Source organism: Kogia breviceps, chromosome 10, assembly GCF_026419965.1.
Source record: "Kogia breviceps isolate mKogBre1 chromosome 10, mKogBre1 haplotype 1, whole genome shotgun sequence".
Taxonomy (NCBI): Eukaryota; Metazoa; Chordata; class Mammalia; order Artiodactyla; family Physeteridae; genus Kogia; species Kogia breviceps.
In genome coordinates, this window is record NC_081319.1 from 75913619 (window position 1) to 75938828 (window position 25210).

Sequence of the window (25210 nt, forward strand, 5' to 3'; positions counted from 1 at the left end):
TGAATTGAGGTTACTAAGGGTTTATTGGCAGGTGGCTCAGTCCTGGGCTTGAAAATGTTGCAAGAGGCTATGGGCTCTTGAGCTGAGGCTGCAGACACTAGGACACTTATTTTCCTAAATGTTGGGAATAAGTAGCTATTACTACTTCACTATGGAGTAATTGTTTCAGAAATAAAAGTTCTAAGGCACTGTCTTTACCTCTCACCCTTCCCCAGGGCTAGGCTGACAGGACTTGAAAAGCTGGCTGAGTCCCTTGGGAGAAATGAACCTACATTGGCCCCAAGACTGAGGTTAGACATAAGGAAAAACTTTGTCCCAGTCTTGCTGGGCACTGGTAGATGACCAAATGAGATGGGCAGCTTCCTCTAGCAACTACCTGGCTACCTGAGAAGACTGTGAGGATGCAGCCCACCCTAAGTCTGTGTAATGAGAGAAGAGCCATTGTGAGTTGCTGCCTGAGCATTTACAGTGTGACAGTCCTGCTCAGGACATTTAGATAAGGACCTGAGCTTAGGTTTTCTGTCCCTGGAATTCCTGCTTTGCTTTTTCCGAGGCACGTTTCAAAATAACCACTTAAGAGTGAAGCCCGTCCCAACCACCTCTTAAGTAATAGGTGCTTGCTACCCTGCTCTCTGTCTCCTGCTCTTGAGACCTGGAATGGAGGACCCCCACCTTCCACTGGCTTATTGCACACACACCCCTCGCTTCTGGGACATGCGAGTAATCGACCTTGTGAATTTACTCCCTTTGTATGAGTGCCTTGAAACTGCCTTCAATCAAAACAACCCTGGGGTTTTCACTTCCCCAAAGTGGGAGCTGGGATGCTGAGGGAGCTACCTGCCAACCCTGTGTGGGTGGATTGTGCCCCCTCATTCAGCGGGTCATAATCTGCATGTTCTTAATTCAGTACACCAGCTCCAGGCCCCCTGCACAGTCTGCTCTGAACCAGCTGGTGGTGTTTATTGTGGGATCATTTTCCCCTTGATCCTCCCAGCAGCTCTCAGATTCTGACCGGAGCAGGGAGGACAGAAAATGGAATTTTTGCTTAAATCACTAAATTAAGATTCCACATACCAAAATACTGAATTCAGCTCTGGTCCAAACTCTAGCAAATGTTGAGATTATTTGGATAACCTAACAGTCCCTGTTCTTGCAGGTAAGATATAGCAAGAGGGAGAGAGGTGACACCCACGCTGTTGAAACAGTTGCCGTGATCATTAGCAGTGCTGCCTTTCATTGTCAGGTTTGGTTTGGTTTTGTTAACAAATGTTAGCAAGAATCAGGGATCCTGTGCTACATACATGTAGCACATACATTTAAGACAGGCACTTAACAAAAGTGATTTTCATACAATATAATTTTTAATGTCTATTGTACAGCTGTCAACAGCATCGTTACACCTGTGGGCCTAGAGCAGCATTTTCTTGATGGTTCTCAGCGCTCCTGGGAGGGGAGAGCTCCGGGACCCTCATCAGAGGGACTGACTCCCTCAGTGTTGTCCATGTGGGTCATTCCTTGGTCTCCACACTCAGAAGTCAAACTGAATTAAATCTGGGACCAAAATCTGACATAATGTCCAAACATCTTTGATCTGCTCTTAAGCCTGGGAGAATTAGAGCCCCAGAACATACCCCAGGCAGTACCAGAAGTCTTATTTTTTCCACACTGGAAACTCCTAGAACAGCAATGAAATCATTCCCTCCTTCCCCTGAAAGCTTCCTTTCTCTCTTTTTCCAGAAGGAAGTAAAAACTTCTTTCGCAGTTGCTAGCATGGGAAGATGAGCTGTCTCAAAGAATCTTCTTTAATGCGGAGGCATTCGGGAAATACCGTTTTGCAGGATGGGTATCTGGGGCAAGAAGCAGGACGAAGCTCGCAGAGGACTCTGTCCTCCACTGCAGACAGTGTTGTCCGTGGGGCCTGTCACGGCACCTGTGTGGGCGTCCCAGGAGGTGAGGCCTGCTCTCCAAAGGGTGGACTCTTGTCTGATTGTTGCTTCTCTTCCACAGAAGGGCAGCCGTCTAACGCAGTGCTTCCATAGATGAGCCAAAGGAGGTCACCCGGCATTTAGCCAGAACATGCCTACAACCCGACTCCCTTAGCCCGTGGCTCACTCCTGGCTAAGTGACTGAGGGCTTGTGAAGGTGACACAAAAGCTGTGTTTTTGCTGAGGGACATAATCCCCTCTAAGTTCTCTTGTCTCATGATTGAGAATTCCTCTTTTGAGCCCTCGGTGCTCTAGAGAGACCATTACTCTTAGAAAAGTGTAACTGTCCCTCACCTTCTGTAATTAAATAAAACGGCTGATGTGTCAATCTTCACATTTGAAAAACATGACAGCATGGCCAGTACATTTTTTCAGACTCAAGCTTATGCATCAAGTGACACTTTGGATATAGAATGAAGCAACTTGGAGCTCATCGTAACAGCCAACTCATAAAAAGGGAGCAGCCCTCAGGTGTAGCCAGTAGCCTCAGGGTGGAACTGAATTCCTGTGCCATGAAGAGTCATCCACTTAGAGGCCCCCCTGAGTCCACTGTGAGGGTGCGTCCTAGGGCAGTGGGCCTGAGTGGGACTCATTCACTCATGTTTTGAGACAGTCATTCAACAAAAGTTTTTAGGGACCCTGAATTTTAAATCCCACCATCCAGAAGAGTCTCTGTTAGACGGCCACCCTCCTTGGGAGATTCAGATTGGATTAGGGGGGTATCCGCGTTTCCTGGAGTCCACTATTTTTCAGTGTTCAGAGGGGAGGGGGTACCGTGACCGTCAGCCAGCCTCTGGGGCCTGGCCTGCATCCACACCCTCGGCTTCCACCTGGTTACCCTTGCCCAGCTTCTTCACGCTCTCAAGAAAGGCCTTCCAGGTCTCCGGAATGCTCTTCTCCAGAAGCCAGCCCTCACTCTCGCACTCGGGGTCTTCAGGGTTGGCCACGCCTTCCAGCGCCGTGTGCAAGTAGCGCAGCCCGATGGTGATGGTCACCTGGTGGGGGGAGAGGAGACTTAGAGGAGATCTGGGAGAGGTAGCTGGGGCAGGGGGTACCAGGAAACCGTGGCAGCCACCAGGCTGCTCATCCTGGGGGCCCTTCAAACAAGGTTCTGTTGGGGCTGGGTTGGCGAGGCCCTGCCCGCCCCAGCCAGGCCTGGGTGCTCGCGATACCTGCGTGTGCTCCAGCCTCATCTCAGACCCCATTCTCCTCCCTTTCCAGTCACCCTGGGTTTCTTTGGATCCTGCCCAGCCTTTCTCCTCTCCAGTTCTACCATTTGCTGTTTTCTCTGCTTAGAACATCATGAGTGCCCCTGCACCTGAATTCTCCCCTCCTTGCCCTCAGGTCTCCCCCTTCCTGGGGGCATTAATCCTGGGCTCCTTCTCTGTGTCCACCCCCACCCCCACCTCGTTCCTGGCACGTTGCTAAGCACATAGCGAGTGCTCAGCAACTATTTGCTGGACAGAATGAAAACGTCATCTCCTTTTCTTCAAACAATAGTGATATACGGTTTCCCTCTACTTCTGTTATTTTGATACTAGAGGATGAGTGGGTGATTTGTTTGGATTTATTCACTGCAAGTCACTGCAGCAGACTCTGGTGCCAAAATGCCTGGGTTCAAACCTCAGCCCTGGCACTTAGCGAGCCATGTGACCAGGAAACCTCAGTTTACTCATCTGGTTTGCAGATTTTCAGATGAAGTACCGCCTGCTCCATGGGCATGCTGTGATGCTTCAGTATGTGTAGAGCATAGTACCTGGTGCACAGCAAGGATGAATAGGAATGTCAGCTGTAGTTGGTTATTAGTGAGCGTGGTAAGTACTGTTTCCACTTTTCTAACCCTGTATTGTGTTAGCCACTTGTTTCTACACAAATTCCTGGTTTGCTGTCTTACACTTTTCCTTTGATGGTATAGCAAACTCTGTGAGAGGCCTAGGCCCACTAATGGAGAACATCCACCCCCCTGAGGGCAGGGGTGGCCTTGATGCATCTTGTTCACCTGCTGTCCCAGCCCTTAGAACAGCACCCAGTGGTGGTAGGGCTTCAGTAAACATCTGTTGAATGAATGCTCTGGGAGCATTTTATAATTACAGCAGTAGATGATAATAGTAACTAATAGTTTTAGGTTATTGTTATTGTTGACTGAAAGTTTAATAAGATATTTTTACAGTGGAAAGACTCACCTCCGGGAAGTCCTCCTGGTGTGCGTGTACCCACTCTGATTCCTTCCTGCTTTCCTCAAGAAGGCCCCCGGTTGCACGATGAATTTTGCACTAGGTAATGGTACTCCCTTTGGTTCATGAGTCAGATGTGGACTCATGGATTGTGAGACCCAGGAGGGCAAGGCTGAGGGCAGAATCTTATCAGCCCCCCTTGTGCCCATCACAGAGCTCTGCCCACTAAAAGCCTCAGGGGAAAAGTGAAAGGGGATTCAAACTCCCTGTTCCCAGTGAACAGTTCCTTTTCTTAAGCAGTCACTAGGTTCCTGGAAAGGTGGGTAAACTGAGAGGCAGCCAGTGGAACTCCATTTTCCCACTGACTTCATTTATCCTTTAAGTCTTCTTTTCATGTGTTTTCAAGGGATGCAAACTTCTAACCTTCCAGCAGTGAGCTGCTCTCCTTATTCTACCCACTTATTCCCAAGACTCTGCCTCAAGGAGCTGGTGACTAATAAATCATCATGAATATGCTTGCATTTGCCTTAATGTGAAAAGAAGGCCTTCCTCCCCATCTCACCCCCTCAACAGGCAGTACAGTCCTTCTGGTGGGATGTGGTAAGTTAGAAGTGGTGCGTCTCAGCTGAGAGCCCAGCTATGTGCGAATTTCCATAGCACTAAAGATTGACTTACTTAAGGGAACCTTTCAATGAATCTCCTCTGATGGGCAAAGTTTCCCCACCTTATGTTTCTGGTTTTGTACATTTAGGTTTTGGAGTTTGGGTTTCTGCTGTCAGCTCAAAGCATGAGCCCATGAGTCACTCTCTGTGTCACCTTGGTTTACCCCTCGCTGACAGTGGGCTCTCGTTCAGCACCCAGGACAGCGCCCAGCACTCGCAGGTGTTTGAGAACTATTTCTTCAGTAAATCAATGAGTGAGGGCTTGCTATAGTCCAAGCCCTGCAGCTACAGAGAGGAATTAAACCTAATAGATGAGATAAGATGAATCTACAAATAATTAGAATACCAGGTAAATTGCTACCAGAATCTCAAGAGAAGCACAAATCATTGACCGAACACTTTGATGTGCCTGTATCTCCTGTTGCCTCCCAATAGTTCCAAAGCTAAATGCTGGCAGCCCCCTATAACAGAGATGTTAAATAACTTTCCGAATCCTTGGACTCAAAAAGTGGAGACACAGGATAAACATGCAAAGTGAAAGAAGCCAGACCTAAAAGGTCACATATTATATGATTCCTTTTATATGAAATGTCCAAAATAGATAAATCCAGAAGGACAGAACACAGATTGGTAGTTGCCAGGGGCTTAGGGGGAGGGGAGGAGGGGGACTGACTGCTTAATGGGTATGAGGTTTTTTTTGAGGGGGCGATGGAAGTATTTTGGAACAAGGTAGAGGTGGTAGTCACACAACATTGTGATTGTACCAAATGCCACCAAATTGTTCACTTTAAAATGGTTAATTTTATGTGCTGTGAATTTCAACTCAACGAATTCTTTTTTTTAAGTGACGGGACAGAAACAAAAAATAGAGGTGCTGGTATTCGAGCCTGGGCCTGCCTGCACAGGGGGCAGAGGGCTGGTTCCCAGGAGGGAGACCCAGGCCCAGCTCCACCCCATCAAATCCCAATGGGGCAGGTGGCTCCCTCTTGCCCTGCCCCCCACCGGCCCAGGGCCTACCTCAAAAAGCCAGACGAGGAGCGTCACAGCACCCACGGAATTCATGAGGTTGCTGTAGTAGCTCAGAAGGGCGGCCCTGCAGCCGCGCGCCCACAGGTTGAGCTCCTCCGTCTGGTGGTCATAGCTGTAGTGTGCAGAGTTGTTGGTGAGCTGGTACTGGATACAGGGCCGTGGCGAGTTGGGGTTGCAGCAGCTGAAGGGGACTCCATCCACCAGGTACCGCCCATCTACGTTGCTCTTGATGCGACTGGAGGACAAACAGACGGCTTAAGACCAGCTTCTTGAACTTCTCGCCAGGGGCCAGCTTCTCCCATCCCCCACCTCTGAAAGTCTGGAATATTCATTCATTCATTTGCTGTCTTGAGAAATATCTGCTGTACACCGACTATGCGCCAGCCACTGTTCTACGTGCTGAAGATGGAGCAGTGACCCTAGAGAGCCAATGCTCCAGCCTTCCTGGAGCTTATGTTTAGAGGGTTGAGATAGATGATAAACCAAGAGGCAAGTAAATAAGGAACATATGTATTCTAGCCCTTGTGGAGCAATGGAGATTCAACAAAACCTTACAATGACATTTCGAGAATTCTGTGGACCTGCTGATCCTGAAACTGCCTGGCATTAACTCCCTGGAAGCCTCTGAGCAACCTTTGGTAAAACGAAGATCCAGAATGCTGTTCACCGTACTCATTTGCCAGAGGATGGCCTATTAGAGGTTCAGGATTTCTTCAAGATCCTGGATAACTAGCGGTATAGATAGTAAAGAAGTCACAAGTTGGGGCATTTAGACAAGAGTGAGTCACACACATGAGAAACGTGTTCATTCTTTTATTGCCCATTGTTTTAACCTGACTGAATACAAGATCGACAAGAGCACTGACTGTACTCCTAGCAAGTATTGTGTTGGAACATGGATGTTGCACTGTAGACAACATTTAACACCAGTCTGTGGAGTACTGCATTGTACAGTGCAAAATAAAGGTTTATTTTTTAAAAACATCAACCAGTCTGTGTGCTGCCAGGCCTTGGCATGCAATGATTTCTTGGGTCCGTGCCAAGCTGGTAGGAAGAGTAGCAGGACAGATGGTGACTGTTGAGACAAGACTGCCTAGCATTCATGACCATCAACTTTAGCCCCCAGCACCCTCCCCAACCTCATCTCCCTAGAGATCACCGGGGACCAAGGTCCCCTCTGGCCAGATCACTTCTGCTCAACAGATGTTTCCAGAAGGCCTGCTCTGTCCCTGGGCCTTTGCAGAAGCAGAGAATGGGTCTTTGCCCATGGCTTGCTCTCCATCCACACTGACCTCTGCCCCCAGCTGGATGGGAGCTCCATACTCACCTGAAGGATGCAACTTGCACAACTTTTGCATCTCTCTACTTATACATATATTTGGGTAGAGCACACCGTACATTCATGCAGGTTCAAAATTCAAAAGGGGCAGCCATCGTTATAATGAAAATTCACTCCCTCCCCATTAGGCAGGCTAGGTATGTTCCATCTGACCTGCTCGTGGTTACCCAGGCAACTTTAAGTGTCAAAATTAATGGAGGGAATTCCCTGGTGGTCCAGTTGTTAGGACTTCGCACTTTCACTGCCGAGGACGCAGATTCAATCCCTGGTCGGGAAACTAAGATCCCACAAGGCACATGGCACAGCCCAAAATTTAAATTAAAAAAAAATTCATGGAGCTGCGCACTTAAGATTTGCACCCTTGATTGTGTGCATGTTACCTTGAGTAAAAAAGTTTTTTTTTAAGTTTCACATGAACAATGCATTACATAATGGCAGACTTTTACAGCACAAGGATAGGGAGCATGTAATTGTTCATAATAGAAATTGTTTCCAACAATGTTCATTGAAATGGTAATTAATTATACTCTTTAAAAAAAGATGTTTGTGGGCTTCCCTGGTGGCGCAGTGGTTGAGAATCCGCCTGCCGATGCAGGAGACACGGGTTCGTGCCATGGTCCGGGAAGATCCCACATGCCGCGGAGCAACTAAGCCCGTGAGCCATGGCCGCTGAGCCTGTGCGTCCGGAGCCTGTGCTCCGCAACGGGAGAGGCCACAACAGTGAGAGGCCCGCATACCGCAAAAAAAAAAAAAAAAAAAAAGATGTTTGTGTTCAACTTCTAAATAAAATCCCCTCAATACAGAAAAGTCTCCTGCTCATTCTTGTCCCTTGGCCCCCAAGTTCCCTCACTGTGGCCAGCTCTGTCTATCCTTCACAGAAGCTTCAAGCATGGATAAGCAAGCTCAGATTTTGCAGAGTTCTTATTCTTCCTATATGTTTGTTTGTTTATCCAAATGGTAGCATTTTATACACACTGTCTTGAATCTTATTTTTTCCCTTAGCAATACCTTAGAGATCTTTTTATATCTCTCAAATGGAGAGTGTTCTCCAGGTTTTAATGAGGTGCATGGTGTCCCCCTTGTGCAGATGGCCCATAGGGTACTATCCATTTCCTATTGATGGATTTTCCCAGTGTCTTGTTATTTGTCTTTTTTTCTTTTTTCTTTTATTTTTTAACTTATTTATTTATTTATTTTATTTTTGGCAGCGTTGGGTCTTCGTTGCTGCGTGCGGGCTTTCTCTAGTTGCGGCGAGTGGGGGCTACTCTTTGTTGCGGTGCATGGGCTTCTCATTGCGGTGGCTTCTCTTGCTGAGGAGCACGGGCTCTAGGTGCGCGGGCTTCAGTAGTTGCAACGTGTGGGCTCAGTAGTTGTGGCGCACAGGCTTAGTTGCTCTGTGGCATGTGGGATCTTCCCGGGCCAGGGCTCAAACCCGTGTCCCCTGCATTGGCAGGGGGATTCTTACCCCCTGTGCCACCAGGAAAGTCCCCCCAGTGACTTGTTAATACAAACATGGACATGGGTCATTTTGCATTTGGGAATATATCTAGACGATCAATTCCTAGAAGAAGCATCTCTGCCTCAAAGGGTCCACCTGTGATTGCACCCGAGCTCTGCCATATTTCTCCTCTCGGGGGTTGTACAGTCACACCCCCACCAGCCACACCCACGTAAGTCCTGTTTTTGATCTTCACCAACCTGACAGATGAAAAATAGTATCTCAGAGTTGTTCTGATTTCTGTTTTGCTCATTATAAGTGAAGTTAAATATCTTTTGATGTGTTTAAGATCCATTTGTGGTTTCTTTTCAGTGAACTGTCTGCTGATCGGTATGATTAAGACCTGAGGAAGGCTCTGAAAAATGTGGCCTCCTTGGTTCCAGAACAATCCTCGCCTGAGGTATGGTGACCGTATTTCCACACACCCTGTAGTCCCTGCCCTCTGCTTCATGGACAGAACCCACTGCCCAGAGAACAGCTGGCCCTGGATGCACAGGTGGTCCAGGACCAGGACCATGATAAGAGCAGGACAGCCTGAGTTTACTCCTGGTTCATCCCTCTGGAAAAATTCCTTAACCTCGCCAGGCCTCAGCTTACTAATCTGTAAAATGGAGTTGACATAAGAGTTGTATGAAGGGATCCACATAAAAAGGCTAAGAAGAGTGCTTGGCATGTACTAAGTGTGTAAGAAATGTGGACTCCTGAGCTGGAGCTGGGAAGGGTGACAGAACAAGAGCCTTCACGTGAGCTCTGTGTGTCATTGGGGAGCAGCTGTAACAGTGGAACAGACCACATGACACCACTGGGGAATAGTCACTTATGCATGGGTGGTGTGGCCTCTGCCAGCTGTGGAGAAGAGTGCCTTCTGTGACCAAGACTGCAAGGGCAGGGACTTCCCTCGTGGTGCAGTGTTAAGAATCCGCGTGCCAATGCAGGGGACACGGGTTCGAGCCCTGGTCCGGGAAGATCCCACATGCCGCGGAGCAACTAAGCCCGTGCACCACAACTACGGAGCCTGCGCTCTAGAGCCCATGAGCCACAACTACTGAGCCCGCGTGCCACAGCTACTGAAGCTGCGCCTAGAGCCTGTGCTCCTCAACAAAAGAAGCCACCGCAATGAGAAGCCTGCGCGCCACAACGAAGAGTAGACCCTGCTCGCCACAACTAGAGAAAACCCACGCACAACAACGAAGACTCAAAGCAGCGAAAAATAAATAAATAAATAAAATATTTTTTAGAATTAAAAAAAAAAAAAAAGACTGCAAGGGCAGAGCTCAATGCCAGCCCAAGACAGGGGCTGTGAGACATTTGTCCAATGACGGGAGTGGCCGCTGCTGAAGCTCAACTGCACTGAGCGCCATGGGGGCAGCTCTCCCTGCACAGCCCCGCATGGCACCTGGTTCCACTGGCTGGGGTGGTCCTGGGTGGTCCCAGTAGGAGGACTGGAGCAGAGCCCCTTCAGCTTGGGGCTCCCACCCACCTCCTGAGGGGCCAGCCAACCCCCCCACCCCCAGGACTGAGCAGATGTAGTCTCCTACCCCTAGGACCAACCCCAGCAAGCCTGGCCCCCAAATGCAAACACTGTTCTTCCCTCTTCCTGACCTGCAGGCTGTCCCTGGAGCCCGCTCCCACCCGCACAATGTCCCACCTGGGCCATTCCCAGTGTCCCCATGGAGCGGAGTGGGTAGAGCACAGAGAGCTGGCCTTTGAGTCTCAAATATGCATTTGTGAGCTGTGGACTTGTGTGAGGCGGGATAATCACCCCCCCTCTCAGGGGCTGTGGGAGGTTTAAATGAGGCAATAGGAGGATGCACTTAACACAGGCCCTGGAAGAATGCTGGCTCCTCCCCACTCATGGCCATCTGGGGGGGACCCTACAACCCACCAGGCTGTTCTACAGAGGAGGAAGTGGGGCCCAGAGCAGGGCAGGGCCTTACACAAAGTTACACAGTAAGTGGAAGTCCAGCCCACAGCAGTTGCCCACCCCTCCCCTCAGAGTTTCCTCAGAGCCTCTCAGGTCCTTCCTGCCTGTTGGCTTTTCTAGCTAAACTTCCTAGGAAAGTGTGAGTTCTCTCCCCTGTTCCCTGTCCCAGGAGGACTTCCTTGTCCAGCATCATCTCTCCTATGCATTCTCCAGGTGTCCCTAAGGTGGGGTGAAGCCTACAGATCTTCCTCATACTCCCTGAGGCAGGGCTGTGTCTTCCCTCAGACTGGGGACCCTGAGGGTAGGCCCGGCTTGGTGGACATTGGGGTTCCCCCAGACCCCCAGCCTAGGACCTCTTGGGGTCCCACATCTCTGAAACTAGCCCTCCCTCTCCGTCAGAAGTATTGTCTTGTTGACTTAGCACTTGCCCTGTTTCCAACCACAGATTAAGGCTCCACTTACCCTCATAAGACAAAGGCAGAGGAGGAGAGCTCCTTAGGTGGTGAGCTGGCTGTTTATATCAGAGTAATTCCCAGGCTACAAATCTCTGCTCAGGGCTCACCAAGGCTTGTAAGGGTCTTAATTAAGATAAGGCTTTCTTTCAGCCCACTCTCCCATAGCCAAGCTACATATGACTTGGGAAAACCATCAATGTTGGAGTTTTCCTGGAAAAAGCAACATAATTTAGTAGGTGAATCAATAAATCAATAAGGAAAGCCATATGGAAATGAGCAGGGGAGGGGAGAGGAGGGAGCCAGGAGTGTAACTGATAATGTGTCAATCCCCAACCCGAATGCCAGCTGAGTGACACCTGTGGAATCTTGGCAACTCACTTGACCTCTGTGAGCCTCAGTTTTCTCACCTGCGAAATGACAATATAAGTCTGTTGGGTGTGGTGGAGATTAATTGAGGTAATACACATAGAGCACCTGGTATACAAGTGCAGTATTAGTATTTCTTTGAAATACTAATAGTATTTCTTTGATTTCTTTTTTGAGTAGTCACTGGATATAAAGAACTGCAGGTGGTGAGGGAAGACACAAGAAGGAGGGGACCCAGCCCTGCCCTAAAGAAGCCCTAGTCTGAGGGGAGACACAGCACTGCTTTCAGGGAGAACCAATCCGACGGGAGATCTAGACGGCAACAGAGTCCGGTCTTATCGCGAGAAATAGACCTGACCCGAGGGAGCCCCAGTCTGAGGGGAGACACAGCCCTGTCCTCGGGGAGCCCAGGTCTGAAGGGCGACGCGGCCCCGCCCTCAGGGAGCCCCGGTCTGAGGGGAGACGCAGCCCCGCCCTCAGGAATCTCCTAGCCAAAGTCCGGAATTCTCTAGATAGCTATTAATTGTTTAGGAAGAGGGAACAGGTGTCATAGCCTGTGGGTTCCCTGGGAAGGACAATAAAGTGAGAGAGCATAGTGCCAGCTTCTTTCTCAGACTGAGGGCCCCAGGCCAGGCTTTCCTGGCTGACAGTTCCTTCAGGCTGACAGTGCCAAGACCTCTGAGCTGCTTCATGGTCTGCCTCTCACCCCAAGATGCTGAAGCTCAGCTCATCCTGAAAACAGGAGGAAACTTTAAAGGAATTGTGATAAACTGGCTGAAGACCTCAGGTGCCTCCTGGTGTGATGCAGTAAGGTACCCACAGCAGCACCCTAGGGGGTGCTCTTGCCAAAACTGAACCTGAATCCAGCCACACCTCAGCCCTGACTACTGGTTTACAGGGAAATACAGGAGACAGAAGAACACGTTAGAAGACAGCAATTGGCCGCAACGGCCCAACCCCAGAACGTGGGAAATTCTGCAGGACAAATGGCCGACTTCCTCCAAGACGCACTTGGCATGAAAAGGTAACTATTTGGGGCTTCCCTGGTGGAGCAGTGGTTGGGAATCTGCCTGCTAATTCAGGGGACACGGGTTTGAGCTCTGGTCTGGGAAGATCCCACATTCCGCGGAGCAACTAAGCCCGTGAGCCACAACTACTGAGCCTGTGAGTCTGGAGCCTGTGCTCCGCAACAAGAGAGGCCACAATAGTGAGAGGCCCGCGCACTGCGATGAAGAGTGGCCCCCGCTCTCCACAACTGGAGAAAGCCCTCTCATAGCAACGAAGACCCAACACAGCTAAAAATAAATAAATTAATTTTTTTTTAAAAAAAGAAAAGGTAGCTATTTGGAGTAAAAGGGACTTAGGAGACCAAACAATGAAATGCAAAGTCTGGTTTAGATCCTGACTTGAATAAACCACGTGTAAAAGACATCTTGAGACAATCAGAGAATATTGAACACAGGCTGGGTATTAGACAATAGTAATATTAGTAGGCATTATTAATATTTTGCTTCTGTTAAAAACAAAAAGGCAATAAAGCAAACCCTCTTTATCTGTTAGAAATTCCTCCTAGGGCTTCCCTGGTGGCGCAGTGGTTGAGAGTCCGCCTGCTGATGCAGGGGACACGGGTTCGTGCCCCGGTCCGGGAAGATCCCACATACTGCGGAGCAGCTGGGCCCGTGAGCCGTGGCCGCTGAGCCTGTGCATCCGGAGCCTGTGCTCCGCAACGGGAGAGGCCACAACAGTGAGAGGCCCGCGTACCGCAAAAAAAAAAAAAAAAGAAAAAAAGAAATTCCTCCTAAAGTGTTTACAGGTAAGAGGAAACGATGCCCTGGATTTGCTTCTTAATACTCAGAAGAGGGAAAATGTTATGGGGGAGTGAGGGTACATGGGGATTTACTGTTGTGAATGCATGAAATCTTCCATAATAAAAGTTGAAAATGCAAAAAAAAAAAAAAAAAAAGCAGCTCTGGTGGTTAAGAATCACAAATCTATATCCCGATATCTTGCTCTGAAGACTGAGTCGCTGAGGGAGGTGGCATTCCTGGACTCCTCCCTCTGAGGGCCTCCTCCAGTTATAACAGAGTGTCCCCGCCCACCCCCACCCCAGGACCACCAGGCTGGGGAGGGAGTGAGAAGGGAAACACAGATGCAGGAGGATGGAGCACAGCATGGTCCCACGTGCCACAGCCCACGAAGAGCCTGGGCGGGGGGGCAGTTCTGGCTTCTGTGGGGCCTCATGATGATCTGAGACCCTGGCACAGAAGGACCAGAATCCCATCACGATCCACAGGTGTTTGTCGAGCTTGTATCTTCTCTGCCCACCTTCCACTGCCCCTCTGGAGGAGGAAGAAGAGAGCAAGACAGAGAGAGGAAGAGGGAAGACCTGAGGCCCCTCCCCCCCAATGCTCCCCAGGTTTCAGCTGTCAGAGAACAAGCACACTCATCTAACACCAAATCTGTATGAGGCAGAGTGGAAAGAGCAGAATCAAAACGTGGCACTCCCTACGGTGGGATACCGTCCCAAAAGAAGAAGGAATGAGTGCTGATGCATGCTGCAACATGGATGAAATTTGAAAACAGTATGTTAAACCAAAGAAGCCAAACCCCAAAGGACAAATATTATATGATCCCATTCAAATGAAATGTCCAGAACAGGGAAGCCTATAGAGACAGAAAGTAGAGTAGTGATTACTTGGGCTTGGGGGCAGGGGAGGCCGGAGTGAACACTGAAGGGTGCAGGGTTTCTCTGTGAGGTGGTGGACACATTCTAAAATCAACCTCAGTATTGGTTGCACAGCTCTGTGAATGTACTAAAAACCGGTGAATTGCACACTTGAAATGGGTGAGTTGTATGGTGTGTGGAATGTGTCTCCATAACGCTGGTTGGTTGGTTTTTCCAAAAATTTGCCCCACACCCCCAACCCCAGCTTGCCACTTCCTGCTATGAGATTTTAGGAACATCCCTTAAGCTCTCTGAGGTTCAGATTTCTCATCCACAAAATAGAGATTAACAATAACAACAACAAAAATACAAACCCCCCAGGAGAGGTTTTGTGCACACCAAATAAGGGCCTTTTTCCTCCCCAGAGACCCAGCAACTTAGCAACAGGGCAGGCTGGGGTGGGGGTGGGGTGCGGTCAAATGCTTGTAAATTCTTGTAAAAAAATCTTGAATTGTTCCCACCTGATTTCCATGTTTAGATCAGGAGCCTTCAGGAACCAGTTGTTGACCTTAAATATTCCCCTGAGAAATCTCCAGAAACCAGCCATCCCTCCACATTTGTCCAAGCTCACAAGTGCCAGGCTCAGTTAGGGATGCTCAGTTTCTCTTAATGTTGTGACCATATTTGTATATGTGTGTGTGTGTGTGTGTGTGTGTGTGTGTGTGTGTGTAGCAGAGAAAATTTTTTCCAAATCAGTGGAGTTAAGATTGTTTCACACCAATAAGTTTGTATGGGGCATTGAGGTAATTTTGATCAAGTTTAATGTTTGCCTGAAAATTTGGATATGCCGGCCATTGGGAGTGGAGCAGCCTGGAGCATTTCTCCACCCTGGGACAGAAGGGGATTTGGGGATTACAGAGAGATCTTGTAAGTCTCATCAAGGACTGACTCTGTGCAGAAGACGATCAAGGAAAATGACAGAGGAGAAGATGAGAAGCCCCTTCCCGTCCATCACAAAGGCTAGTTCTACCCTCAGCTTCTGCTCCCCGCACTCTCCCCATCCCCGGGAATTCTGCTTGTCCCTCTGGCTTCACACCCTGCTAGGGCAGCTCGTATAAATCATGCCACTTTGTGCTGTCCCTGTGGATCTGTCCCTTAGGAAAGGGCAGAGTGGTTTACAAGCCTCCTTGACAAGGGATTTGTAGCAGTAAATCCCCACCCACAGAGAAAATACAATCCCAAGCAGTGACCTTCAATCTGACTTTGCTTCCATCTGAGGAGCAGCTAAGCTAGCCATCTGGGGTTCACCGGTGTTGTCTGGGCTTCAACCATGTCCTGATGCCAGTGTGCCCAGAGCCCAGGGTGCATGTCCCCTTGGACTCACCAGCCTCACTCAGAGGATAAACCAGCTGCATGAACAATTGAAGCCCTAGCCTCAGGCAGGGAAAGGGTAGAGTTGGACAGAAGGAAGAGGTGAGGGAAAGCCACTGGCTCTGGACAGGCTGACCTTTCCCTGGAAAACGACTCAAGACCCGCAACGGTGTGTCTCTGGGAAGGGTCTTTGTGTCTCAGCACAAAGGGTGAGATTCTCTTTCTCACCAACACCTGCCTACATCTGCCGCTCAGGATTTTATTTTTACACATGCCAAGAACACTTTAGAAACACTTTATCGAGTTGCACTATCATGATTTAAGTAGTAAACACCACCAGGCATTTATTGAGCACCGGTTGTATGCCGGGCTCTAGACAGCGCTAGGAGGTGACCTCCAAAGTTGTGTATTCTGGTGCCTTCCTTTAAAAGATGGGCAAGCAAAGGCCCAAGGCGTCAAATGACTTATCCAAGATCACCATCTAATTAACAACAGAGACAAAACTACAGCCTAGACCCCCTGACTGCCCCATCCTCTGCTCTTTCCACCGTATCCAAGGACAAACACCTTGAGAATGGTTGTTCAGGGTTGAAAGGTTGGAAAACAAGGGAACCAACCCAGAAATTTATGCTTTTAGGACCGAATGCATCCACTTTGACTGAATGAGACAAGCAGCCAGATAAAGTCTCAGTATATGTAATCCATGAATTCCCTCCTCCCGAATGAAGCAGACACACAGTCCTGGCTGGGTCTCCCCCTGGTGACCCCCATTCAAATAGTTTCTATAACTTGACACTTTCCTCCCATCTTAGCCAAACATTAGGTTGAACCATATGAAGCTGCTATTTTTATAGGTCAAAAATGATAGAATATTGACAATTCCATATGGTCCAACCAAATACACCCTCACACGCAGTAATAAGTTGTGCACACAGAGCACCCAATGGGGAGGAAAAGGCGCTGGACGGGGAGTCACAGGCTCGTGTCTCCACGTCCCCATCTCACTCTGACCCCAAGACTGGAGGCCACTCACTCTTTGACTTCTTTGGAGGAAAAGTCCAGATAGCGATTGCTGATCCACTGAATCTCAAACCAGTCCCGAAAGCCGTTGTTGCCACAGCACTTGAACTCAATTTGCAGCATGTCGATGGCCTTCTTCATGAAACACCTGCCTGGGGTGTCTGTGTCCCGGTAGAACTTCATGCCGTTCTTGAGCCCGTGGGCCAACGTGCTCTCCAGGGAGCCCCGCAGAAGGAAGCAGCAGAGGGCCACCAGGAAGAGGATGACGTTGAAGAGGACACACACGGCCAGGTATGGCTTCAGCCAGGGCTTCCACTTGGCGTACTTGGCAGGGTCCAAGGCGTCATAGCAGATCTTGCCCGCCAGAGAATTGAAGACACAGGACAGCACCCCCATCCCTATCAAGGAATTGGGCACAAAATGGCTCTCAGAATTGTCCATCATATCGCTCCGCTTCCTGAGTTCAATCTTTAGGAACAGCCCTAAGCTGAAGATGATGATACCAGCCAACACGGAGAGCCAGTTCATGAGCCAGAGCCCTTGGGCCAACTTGACCCGCTTCTTCTGGTCAAATTTGACTTTCAGCAACGCCATACTTGCAGAGTGCAGTCCAGGCAGCCTCTCACTCCTGACCTCTGTAAGCCCGGAGCCTGAAGATTCAGGGCCTTGGGAAGGGTGCAGATGGCCCAAGCTGCAGGGAGCTGCTCTGGGGGCTGCCCATGCTGCGTCCCCTAGCCTGGGACCCCTGTTAACTCACTAGTGGGAGCAGGGGCCTCAGAGTCACAGCTCATGAAGGGACCAGTCCTCCGCGTGTCGTTTCTGCAGCTCCCTTCCCAGCAGAGGAGGGACAGCCTGAAGGCTGCAGATTAAAAGTGGGATCCACAAGACATCTTGCTAATCTCTTTAGCCAGGTTCATCCCATTAGATAAAGCCCTGCCAGTTTCAGAACATGGTCAAGAGGAGCCTCCATGGACACCCTGGAGCAGAGAGCTCTGGGTTCAGCTTGAAGAATCAGGAGTAAAAAAAGACAAGACTGGCCAGAGAAATGGGCTTTATCTGGAGGTCTGGCTCAGATCACATCATGTGTCTCCCCAGAGCATGTTTCTGGGCCAAACTCCTTCAAAATTGAAAACTTTCTAATAGGACAAAAGACATCATTATCCAAGTTGAAAAACAAATGACAGATTGTGAGAAAACATTTGCAACATGTAAAAAACAGAATGAATAAGCAAAAAAAGAAAAAAAAATTAACTGCCACAGTTCCACATCAAAAAAAAAAATCATCGGGACTTCCCTGGTGGTCCAGTGGTTAGGACTCCGTGCTTCCACTGCAGGGGGCACAGGTTCAATCCCTGGTTGAGGAACTAAGATCCTGCATGCCGCATGGTGCGGCCAAAAAAAAAAAAAAAAAAAAAAATCATCAACTGGAAAAACAGGCAAAGGAAAGGAACAGGTGATTTATAACAAGCGAACCTGGAAAGTCCAAGGATCTGAAAAACTTGTCAATCTGAGTAGAACAAAGGGCAATGCAATTAAAACAATAATAAAAGACCAAACTTGCACATCTGTCAAAATTCTGTCACCAATATAAACAAAGATAGTAGAAATGAGATATACATTCTTGATGAGTCTGTAAATTTATTATTTTTTAAAATTTATTTCTTGGAGTAGTTTCAGGTTTACAAAAAGAATTGAACAGAAAGTACAGAGAGATCCTAAATACTCCTTTCCCCCAACCAATTTCCCTATAATTAACATCTTTCCCTTGTGTGATACATTTATTACAACTGATGAATCAATTTTGATACCTTAACTAAAGCTCATAGTTTACATTAGGGTTAACTCTTTGTGTTGCGTGGTTCTATGGGTTTCGCCAAATACATAATGTCACGTTTCCACCATTATATCATATAGTATCACACAGAATGTTCTCACTGCTCTAGTAATCCCGGTGTTCCACCTGTTCATTCCTCCTCCCCTCCCTGCCCAGTCCCAGGCAGCCACTGTCTCTATAGTTTTGTCTTTTCCATGTCATATTGTTGGAATCATACAGCATATAACGTTTTCAGGCTGGTTTCTTTCCCTTTGCAATATGCACTTAATGTTTCTCCATGTCTTTTTGTGGCTCGATAGCTCATTTCTATTTATCACTGAATAACATTCCATTAATGTGAATGTACCATGGTGTGTTTATCAATTCACCTATTACAGGTCATCCTGATTGCTTCCAATTTGGGGCAATTATAAATGAAGCTGCTACCAAAACTCTACTATGCAGGTTTTTGTGTGAACATAAGTTTTCAACTCATTTGGGTAAATACCCAGGAGTGCAATTGCTGGATCATATGGTGAGATTGTGCTTAGCTTTGTAAATACCTGCCAAATTATCTTCCAAAGTGGCTGTATTATTTTGCATTCCCACTAGCAATGAATGAGAGTTCCTGTTGCTCTACGCCTTAGCCAGCATTTGGTATTGTTAGTGCTCTGGATTTTAGCCATTTTAATAGGTGTGTAGTGGCATCTCACTTGTTTTAATTTGCATTTCCCTAATGGCATACGTTGCAGAGCATCTTTTCATATGCTTATGTGCCATCTGTATATCTTCTTTGGTGAGATGTCTGTCCAGCACTTTTGCCCACTTTTTAATTGGATTATTTTCTTTAGATTGTACATTTTTACAGCCTTTTGGGAGAGTAATTTATCTATCTCTATTAAAATTTAAAATGCACATTGCCAGTGATCCAGCAATTCCACTTCTCAGAACAGCCTGTGTATGAACACAAGCCGTTTTAAGAAGAAACCGATCCTGTCCTCACATTCATGTCCACCAAATACCAAGGAAGTCTTCATGATTAGAATAAGAGGCCCATGAGCTCAAGGCAGTAAGAGGGTCAAATCTCCAACCTGGAATCTCCTTTTTTCCCTATGTGTTTGTTGGGTTCCACTAGATTCACCACCTACACACTCCTCTTTAAGATCTCCAAATCACTGAGTAAAATCGAAGGAGTATTTCTCCACGTATAGAGGAGGTGTGAGAACAAAGCAGTGGGACCTGATTTTTTTGTCCTCCAGAGTAGTCGCCTCAGAAAACAAAACACATATTCCATTGCTGGACCCAAGTCTAAACTCCAATTTGGGAGTAATTTCCAAGGCGAGGTTCTGAGTCATTTGGGGAAATCAGTCTTGTTGTTTTATTGTCAGACCACATTTTGAGTCAAAAACAAAATTACCCAGAATGATCACTCTTCTAACAGCCAAGATTCAGCTTCTAAGTAGCTTTGGACCTTCAAAGGATTTTAACTCTTCATCATCAGAGACATTGAACAGAATGTGCTGCAGTTTCTGAAGTTCCCCCCTCCCCCCAAGAGAGGACGTTCAGACAACCAGAAGTACAACCAGACTTGTACCTCATATACACAAAATCTGAGGACAAATGTCCCAAGAGAAAAGGGACATGAATGAGTGTGAAGCTGTCTCAGAGAATCTCCTAGGAGCACACATGCATGTGAGACAATCCGAGGGAAGGAGAAGAAAGATTTGCTGTAGAAAACAGAAACAAGAGTTAAAAATAGTTCTACAGGGATAAACCAATTAGTCAAGGACCTCTTTCTCCTCAAATGACCTAGAGGTGTATATCCCGAGGAGGGGCAGGGTTGAGTCTATGGCAAGTCTTTGGATGCCCCCTGGTGGCCAAAAATATAATGACTTCAGTGGATGGGAAAGGGAGATTTCACCTCTCAGGTTAGAATCTCTGAGGATGTTAAATTATGTAGAAAGGCAAAAGAGAAAGACCAGACACATCAGAAATGTCCCTGGCCAAACTTTTCAAGTAGGAAGCAAGGCAGAATACGCTGAGGAACGAGCCAGGAAAAACAGACTGCAGAGGAAGGAATAATGCATCCCTGCTGGAGGATGGGGAAAGCTGGCTACCTCCCGTGCTGGACCAATGGATGTAAGTCTAGACGCTATAAATCTATTACAAAGATAATAGAATAGGTTAATTGAATTAGGGGTGATTAGTTTTTCTTCCTTAGAATTTCCTTTATTGTTATTATAATAATGGAATGAAAATAATGAAATTATACATTTAAAACAAAAAAAGAGATCATCTCTCTGGACTTCCCACCCAAGGAAGAATGAGGCACAGGTTGGCTCTTTGAAGAATTAACTGACTCTTGCTTTCTTAACCTCTCTCCCTTGTCATCCTGACTTCTCTTTACTCTTTTTCCTTCTTCCTTCCTTCCTTCCTTCCTCCCTCCCTCTTTCCCTCCCTCCCTCTTTCTTTCCTTCTCTTTCTTTCTTTCTTTCTTTCTTTCTTTCTTCTTTTCCTCTTGTTAAATATATTATACATAAGAGCATAAAGAATAATGCTCGTTAAATAAATAAAGGAAGGAACTGCAAAGCAATAAAAACCTTTTCTCGTGAATCTTTGCCCTCCCTCCTTCAGGTATAGTCCTGGTTACTTCTCAGAATGAAGATCAAACAGAGCCATGAGAACCAGTTTAAAATTGAAAATTCCATAATGAACACAAAACTCCAGTTTGATAAGAACAAACAAATCAAGATCATAAGGACTGTTTATGAAAGAATATTTCAGAAAGAGTTAAAGAGCAAGAAAATATCCCTCTGAGTGTCCCTCTGCAACAGCCAGCTAACCCAAAAGCTTGACCTGGAGCTGGCTTGCAGGTATAATGTCCCCGACCTTTACAGCCAAAATTTAAACATCTCCAAGATAGCAGAGGAGTGCAGTGTTCCTCCCACAGGTGCCAATCTGAGTGGAAGAGTGGGATTACACCACTTGATATCACTTGACAAATATTAAATTGTTTGCTGAATTTAGACTAAAGCAGGAAGAAGACAGAAGTGAAAATAGTATCTAAACAGTTCGTTTTTATGTATCTCAAAGGAGAGTATAAGCATTTGGAAAATAGTCATCTTAAGGAACCAATTATATACAATCTTTGACTAATTAAAATTAATATGAGTTTTAAAAAAAGTATAATGCTCAAATGAACATTCCCCCATATTCCCTCCCCCAGCATAAAAAATAGAATATCACCAGCACCATGAAGCAACCTGGGTGCCCCTCCTTCCATACTCCCAGAGGTAACCTGAATTTGGTAATTATTCTTCTCTTGATTTTCTTTAGTACCTATGTGTGTGTGCTTCAACAATATATTGTTTCGTTTTGCATGATTTTGAACTTGCCATAAATAAAATCATACGGTAAGTATTCTTTTTGCTTTTGTTTTTTTCACCCAAACATTACTTTTAAATCTTTTGTACATACAGAAAAATCCACATATCATAAATGTACAATCAGCATTAAAATTTTATTTTGAATTTCACTGATATTAATACACACAGCTATAGTTCATTTTTAATCTTTAAATATAATTTTTATGTAAGTTTCAAGTGTACAGCATTATAATTCAACATCTGTATATACTACAAAGAGGTCGCTACAAAGTGGTCTATATAAACTACAAGTCTAGTTACCATCCGTCACCATACAGTTGACCCCCTTTTCCCATTTCACCTACACCCAACCCAGTTCTTTTCTGTTAACCACTAATCTGATCTCTATATCTGTGTTTGTTGGTTTGCTCTTTTTTTTTTAATATTCCACATATGAGTCAAATAATACAGTATTTGTCTTTCTCTGATTTATTTCACTTGGCATAATACTGTCAAGGTTCATCCTTATTGTCACAAATGGCAGGATTTCATTCTTTTTTATGGCTGAGTAGTGTTCCATTGTGTATATATACCACATTTTCTTTATCCATTCCTCCATTGATGGACACTTAGGTTGTTTCCATATCTTGGCTATTGTAAATAAAGCTGCAATGAACATTGGGATGCAATATATCTTTTCAAATTAGTGTTTTTGTGTTCTTGGATAAATACCCAGAAGTGGAATAGTTGGGTCATATGGTGGTTCTATTCTTAATTTTTTTTTCTATTCTTAATTTTTTTTTTTTTTTTTTTTTTTTCAGTACACAGGCCTCTCACTGCCGTGGCCTCTCCCACCGTGGAGCACAGGCTCCAGACATGCAGGCTCACGGGGCCAGCTGCTCCATGGCATGTGGGATTTTCCCAGACCGGGGCACAAACCCGTGTCCCCTGCATCGGCAGGCAGGTTCTCAACCACTGTGCCACCAGGGGAGCCCCCTATTCTTAATTTTTTTGAGGAATCTCCATACTGTTTTCCATAGTGGCTGCACCAATTTATTGTCCCACCAACAGTGTATGAGTGTTCCCTTTTCTCCACACCTTCTCCAACATTTGTTATTTCTCATCTTTTTGATAATAGCCATTCTAACAGGTATGGGGTGCTATCTCACTGTGGTTTTGATTTGCACTTTCCTAATAATTAGTAATGTTGAACATCTTTTCGTGTGCCTGTTGGCCATCTGTATGTCTTCTTTGGAAAAATGTCTGTTCAGATCCTCTGCCCATTTTTAATTGGGATGTTTGGGTTTTTTGTTGTTGAGATGTATGAGTTCTTTATATATTTTAGATATTAACCCTTTATCAGATATATGGTTTGCAAATATTTTCTCCCATTCAGTAGGTTGCCTTTTTGTTTTGATGATGGTTTCCTTTGCTGTGCAGGAGCTTTTTAGTTTGATGTAGTCCTATGTATTTACTTTTGCTTTGGTTTCCCTTGCCTTTGGAGTCAGATCCACAAAACCTTCACTAAGACAGATGTTGGTGAGGTTACTGCCCATTTTTTCTTCTGAGAATTTTATGGTTTCAGGTCTTACATTCAAGTCTTTAATCCATTTTGAGTTAATTTTTGTGTATGGTGGAAGATAGGGGTCCAGTTTCATTCTTTTGCATGTGGCTGTACATTTTCCCCAACACCATTTATTGAAGAGACCATTCTTTCTCCATTGTGTTATTTGCTCCTTTGTCATAAATTAATTGTCCATATAAATGTGGGTTTCTTTCTGGTCTCTCAATTCTGTTCCATTGATTTGTGTGTTTGTTTTTAGTGCTAGTACTATACTGTTTTTATTACTGTAGTTTTGTAGTATAGTTTAAAATCAGGGAGTGTGATAACTCCAGCTTCGTACTTCCTTCTCAAGATTGTTTGGCTACTCAGGATCTTTTGTGGTTCCATACAAATTTTAGAATTATTTGTCATATTTCTGTGAAATATGCCATTGGAATTTTGATAGGATGCATTGAATCTTAAATATAATTTTTGATATAAAGAATATATGTAACATAAGTTATAAATCATAATAATAAATATTCACTCATCACCCAACTCAAATATCACATGTAACTTGTATCAATATATGTGATTCTTCTCATCACATTCTCCTCTGTTTTGGACTCATTGAGTCCCTTTGAAATTCATATGTGGAAGCCCAATGTGACTGTATTTAGAGATAGGACCTATAAGGAGGTAATTAAAGTCAAATGAAGTCATAAGGATGGGGCTGTAATCTGATAGGACTGATGTCCTTATAAAAAGAGGAGGAGAGGGAATTCCCTGGCAGTCCAGTGGTTAGGACTCTACGCTTTCACGTCTGTGGGCCCGGGTGCTAAGATCCCACAAGCCTCTCAGCCAAAAACAAGGGTGGGGCGGGGGAGAGACCAGGGCTCTCTCTGAGATAAAGGACTGAGGAAAGGACATAGCAAGAGGACATGTGAGGACATAGCAAGAAAGCAGGAAGAGAGTTCTTGCCAGAAAACCAAATCAGCCACTACCTTGATTTTGGACTTCCTGCCTCTAGAACTGTGAGGAAATAAATGTCTGTTGTTTAAGCCACAGTCTATGGCATTTTGTTATGGCAGCCTGAGCTGACTAATATACCTTCCCTCCCACTCAAGATGTAGCCATTATTCTAAATACCTTAGCTTTTCCTTTTCATATAAAAAGCATGTAGTATTTCCCTACGTATATATATATTTTTTTGCTTGTTTTTGAGATTTACAAAATTGTATCATAGAGTAGATAGTCTCCAGGGATCTTTTTTTTGCCCAACATTATGTGTTAAGATTCATGCATGTTGCTGCATGCAGCTTGTTTATTTTCATATGTTGATCATAACACATGTGATCTATTCTCCTGTAGGTGGATACAGAGGTGATTTATCATGTTTATTTTTTAATGATTTCCAGTGTTGCTTTTATGAACAGAACTGCTCTCAACATTCTGTACCTGTCTCCCACTGAGCAGAAGCTTCTCTGGGGTGTAGCCAAAAGAGGGGAAGTGCTGAGAAGTAGCGTACATGAGTCTTCACCTTTATGGAGTGATGTCAAATATTATCTAAAGTGATCAAGCCAACTTTTACTCCCACTTGCAGTGAATATTTATCATCCACAATTTCTCCACCTATTACTATTGAGTCAAGACTTCTTAATTTTTGTTTTCCCTGTTTCGACTGTGGTCTTAATTTGCATTTCCCTGGTTACTAATGAGTTTGTGTACATTGTCATAAATTTATTTGCCATTTGTGTTTCCTCTGCAAAATGTATGTTCTTGTCTTTTGCCCATTTTTCGTATCAGTAGTTAATATTTTTCTGATTGACTTCCTTATATTTTCCATATAATATTTCTTTGGCGTTTATATGTGTTACAATGATTTTCTCCCAATTTGTGACTTGACTTTTCACTTTCTTTGTGGCATCTTTTGAAGATCAGAAGTGCTTACTAATGTAGTAGAATTTTTCAATCTTTTCCTAGTGCTTGTTTAAGAAATTA

At 45.7% G+C, this 25210-nt stretch overlaps 1 protein-coding gene and 1 long non-coding RNA gene across 2 annotated transcripts; one reads left to right on the forward strand and one right to left on the reverse strand.

Annotated features, from left to right (window-relative positions):
• The first annotated feature begins 249 nt into the window (after positions 1-249).
• LOC136794925 (uncharacterized) lies at positions 250-6751 on the forward strand. The gene is made up of 7 exons (XR_010842390.1): positions 250-443; positions 1157-1243; positions 1738-1950; positions 3673-3799; positions 4156-4262; positions 4566-4759; positions 6055-6751. It is a non-coding gene; the product is annotated as an uncharacterized lncRNA (long non-coding RNA).
• PRPH2 (peripherin 2) lies at positions 2768-17082 on the reverse strand. The gene is made up of 3 exons (XM_059075687.2): positions 16502-17082; positions 5839-6085; positions 2768-2980 (listed from the first exon to the last, which is right to left on the reverse strand). Exons 1-3 carry the CDS (start codon positions 17080-17082, stop codon positions 2768-2770), a joined length of 1041 nt encoding a protein of 346 aa, XP_058931670.1.
• Between the last annotated feature and the right edge of the window lie 8128 nt (positions 17083-25210).

Excerpts from the sequence above, each read along its gene's own strand:
- PRPH2 (XM_059075687.2), bottom strand. The coding sequence starts at position 17,082 with ATGGCGTTGCTGAAAGTCAAATTTGACCAGAAGAAGCGGGTCAAGTTG. Across the intron at positions 6,086-16,501 it reads TCCTCCAAAGAAGTCAAAGA|TCGCATCAAGAGCAACGTAG; the intron begins GTGAGTGGCCTC and ends TTTGTCCTCCAG. Across the intron at positions 2,981-5,838 it reads TCCTCGTCTGGCTTTTTGAG|GTGACCATCACCATCGGGCT; the intron begins GTAGGCCCTGGG and ends TCCCCCCACCAG.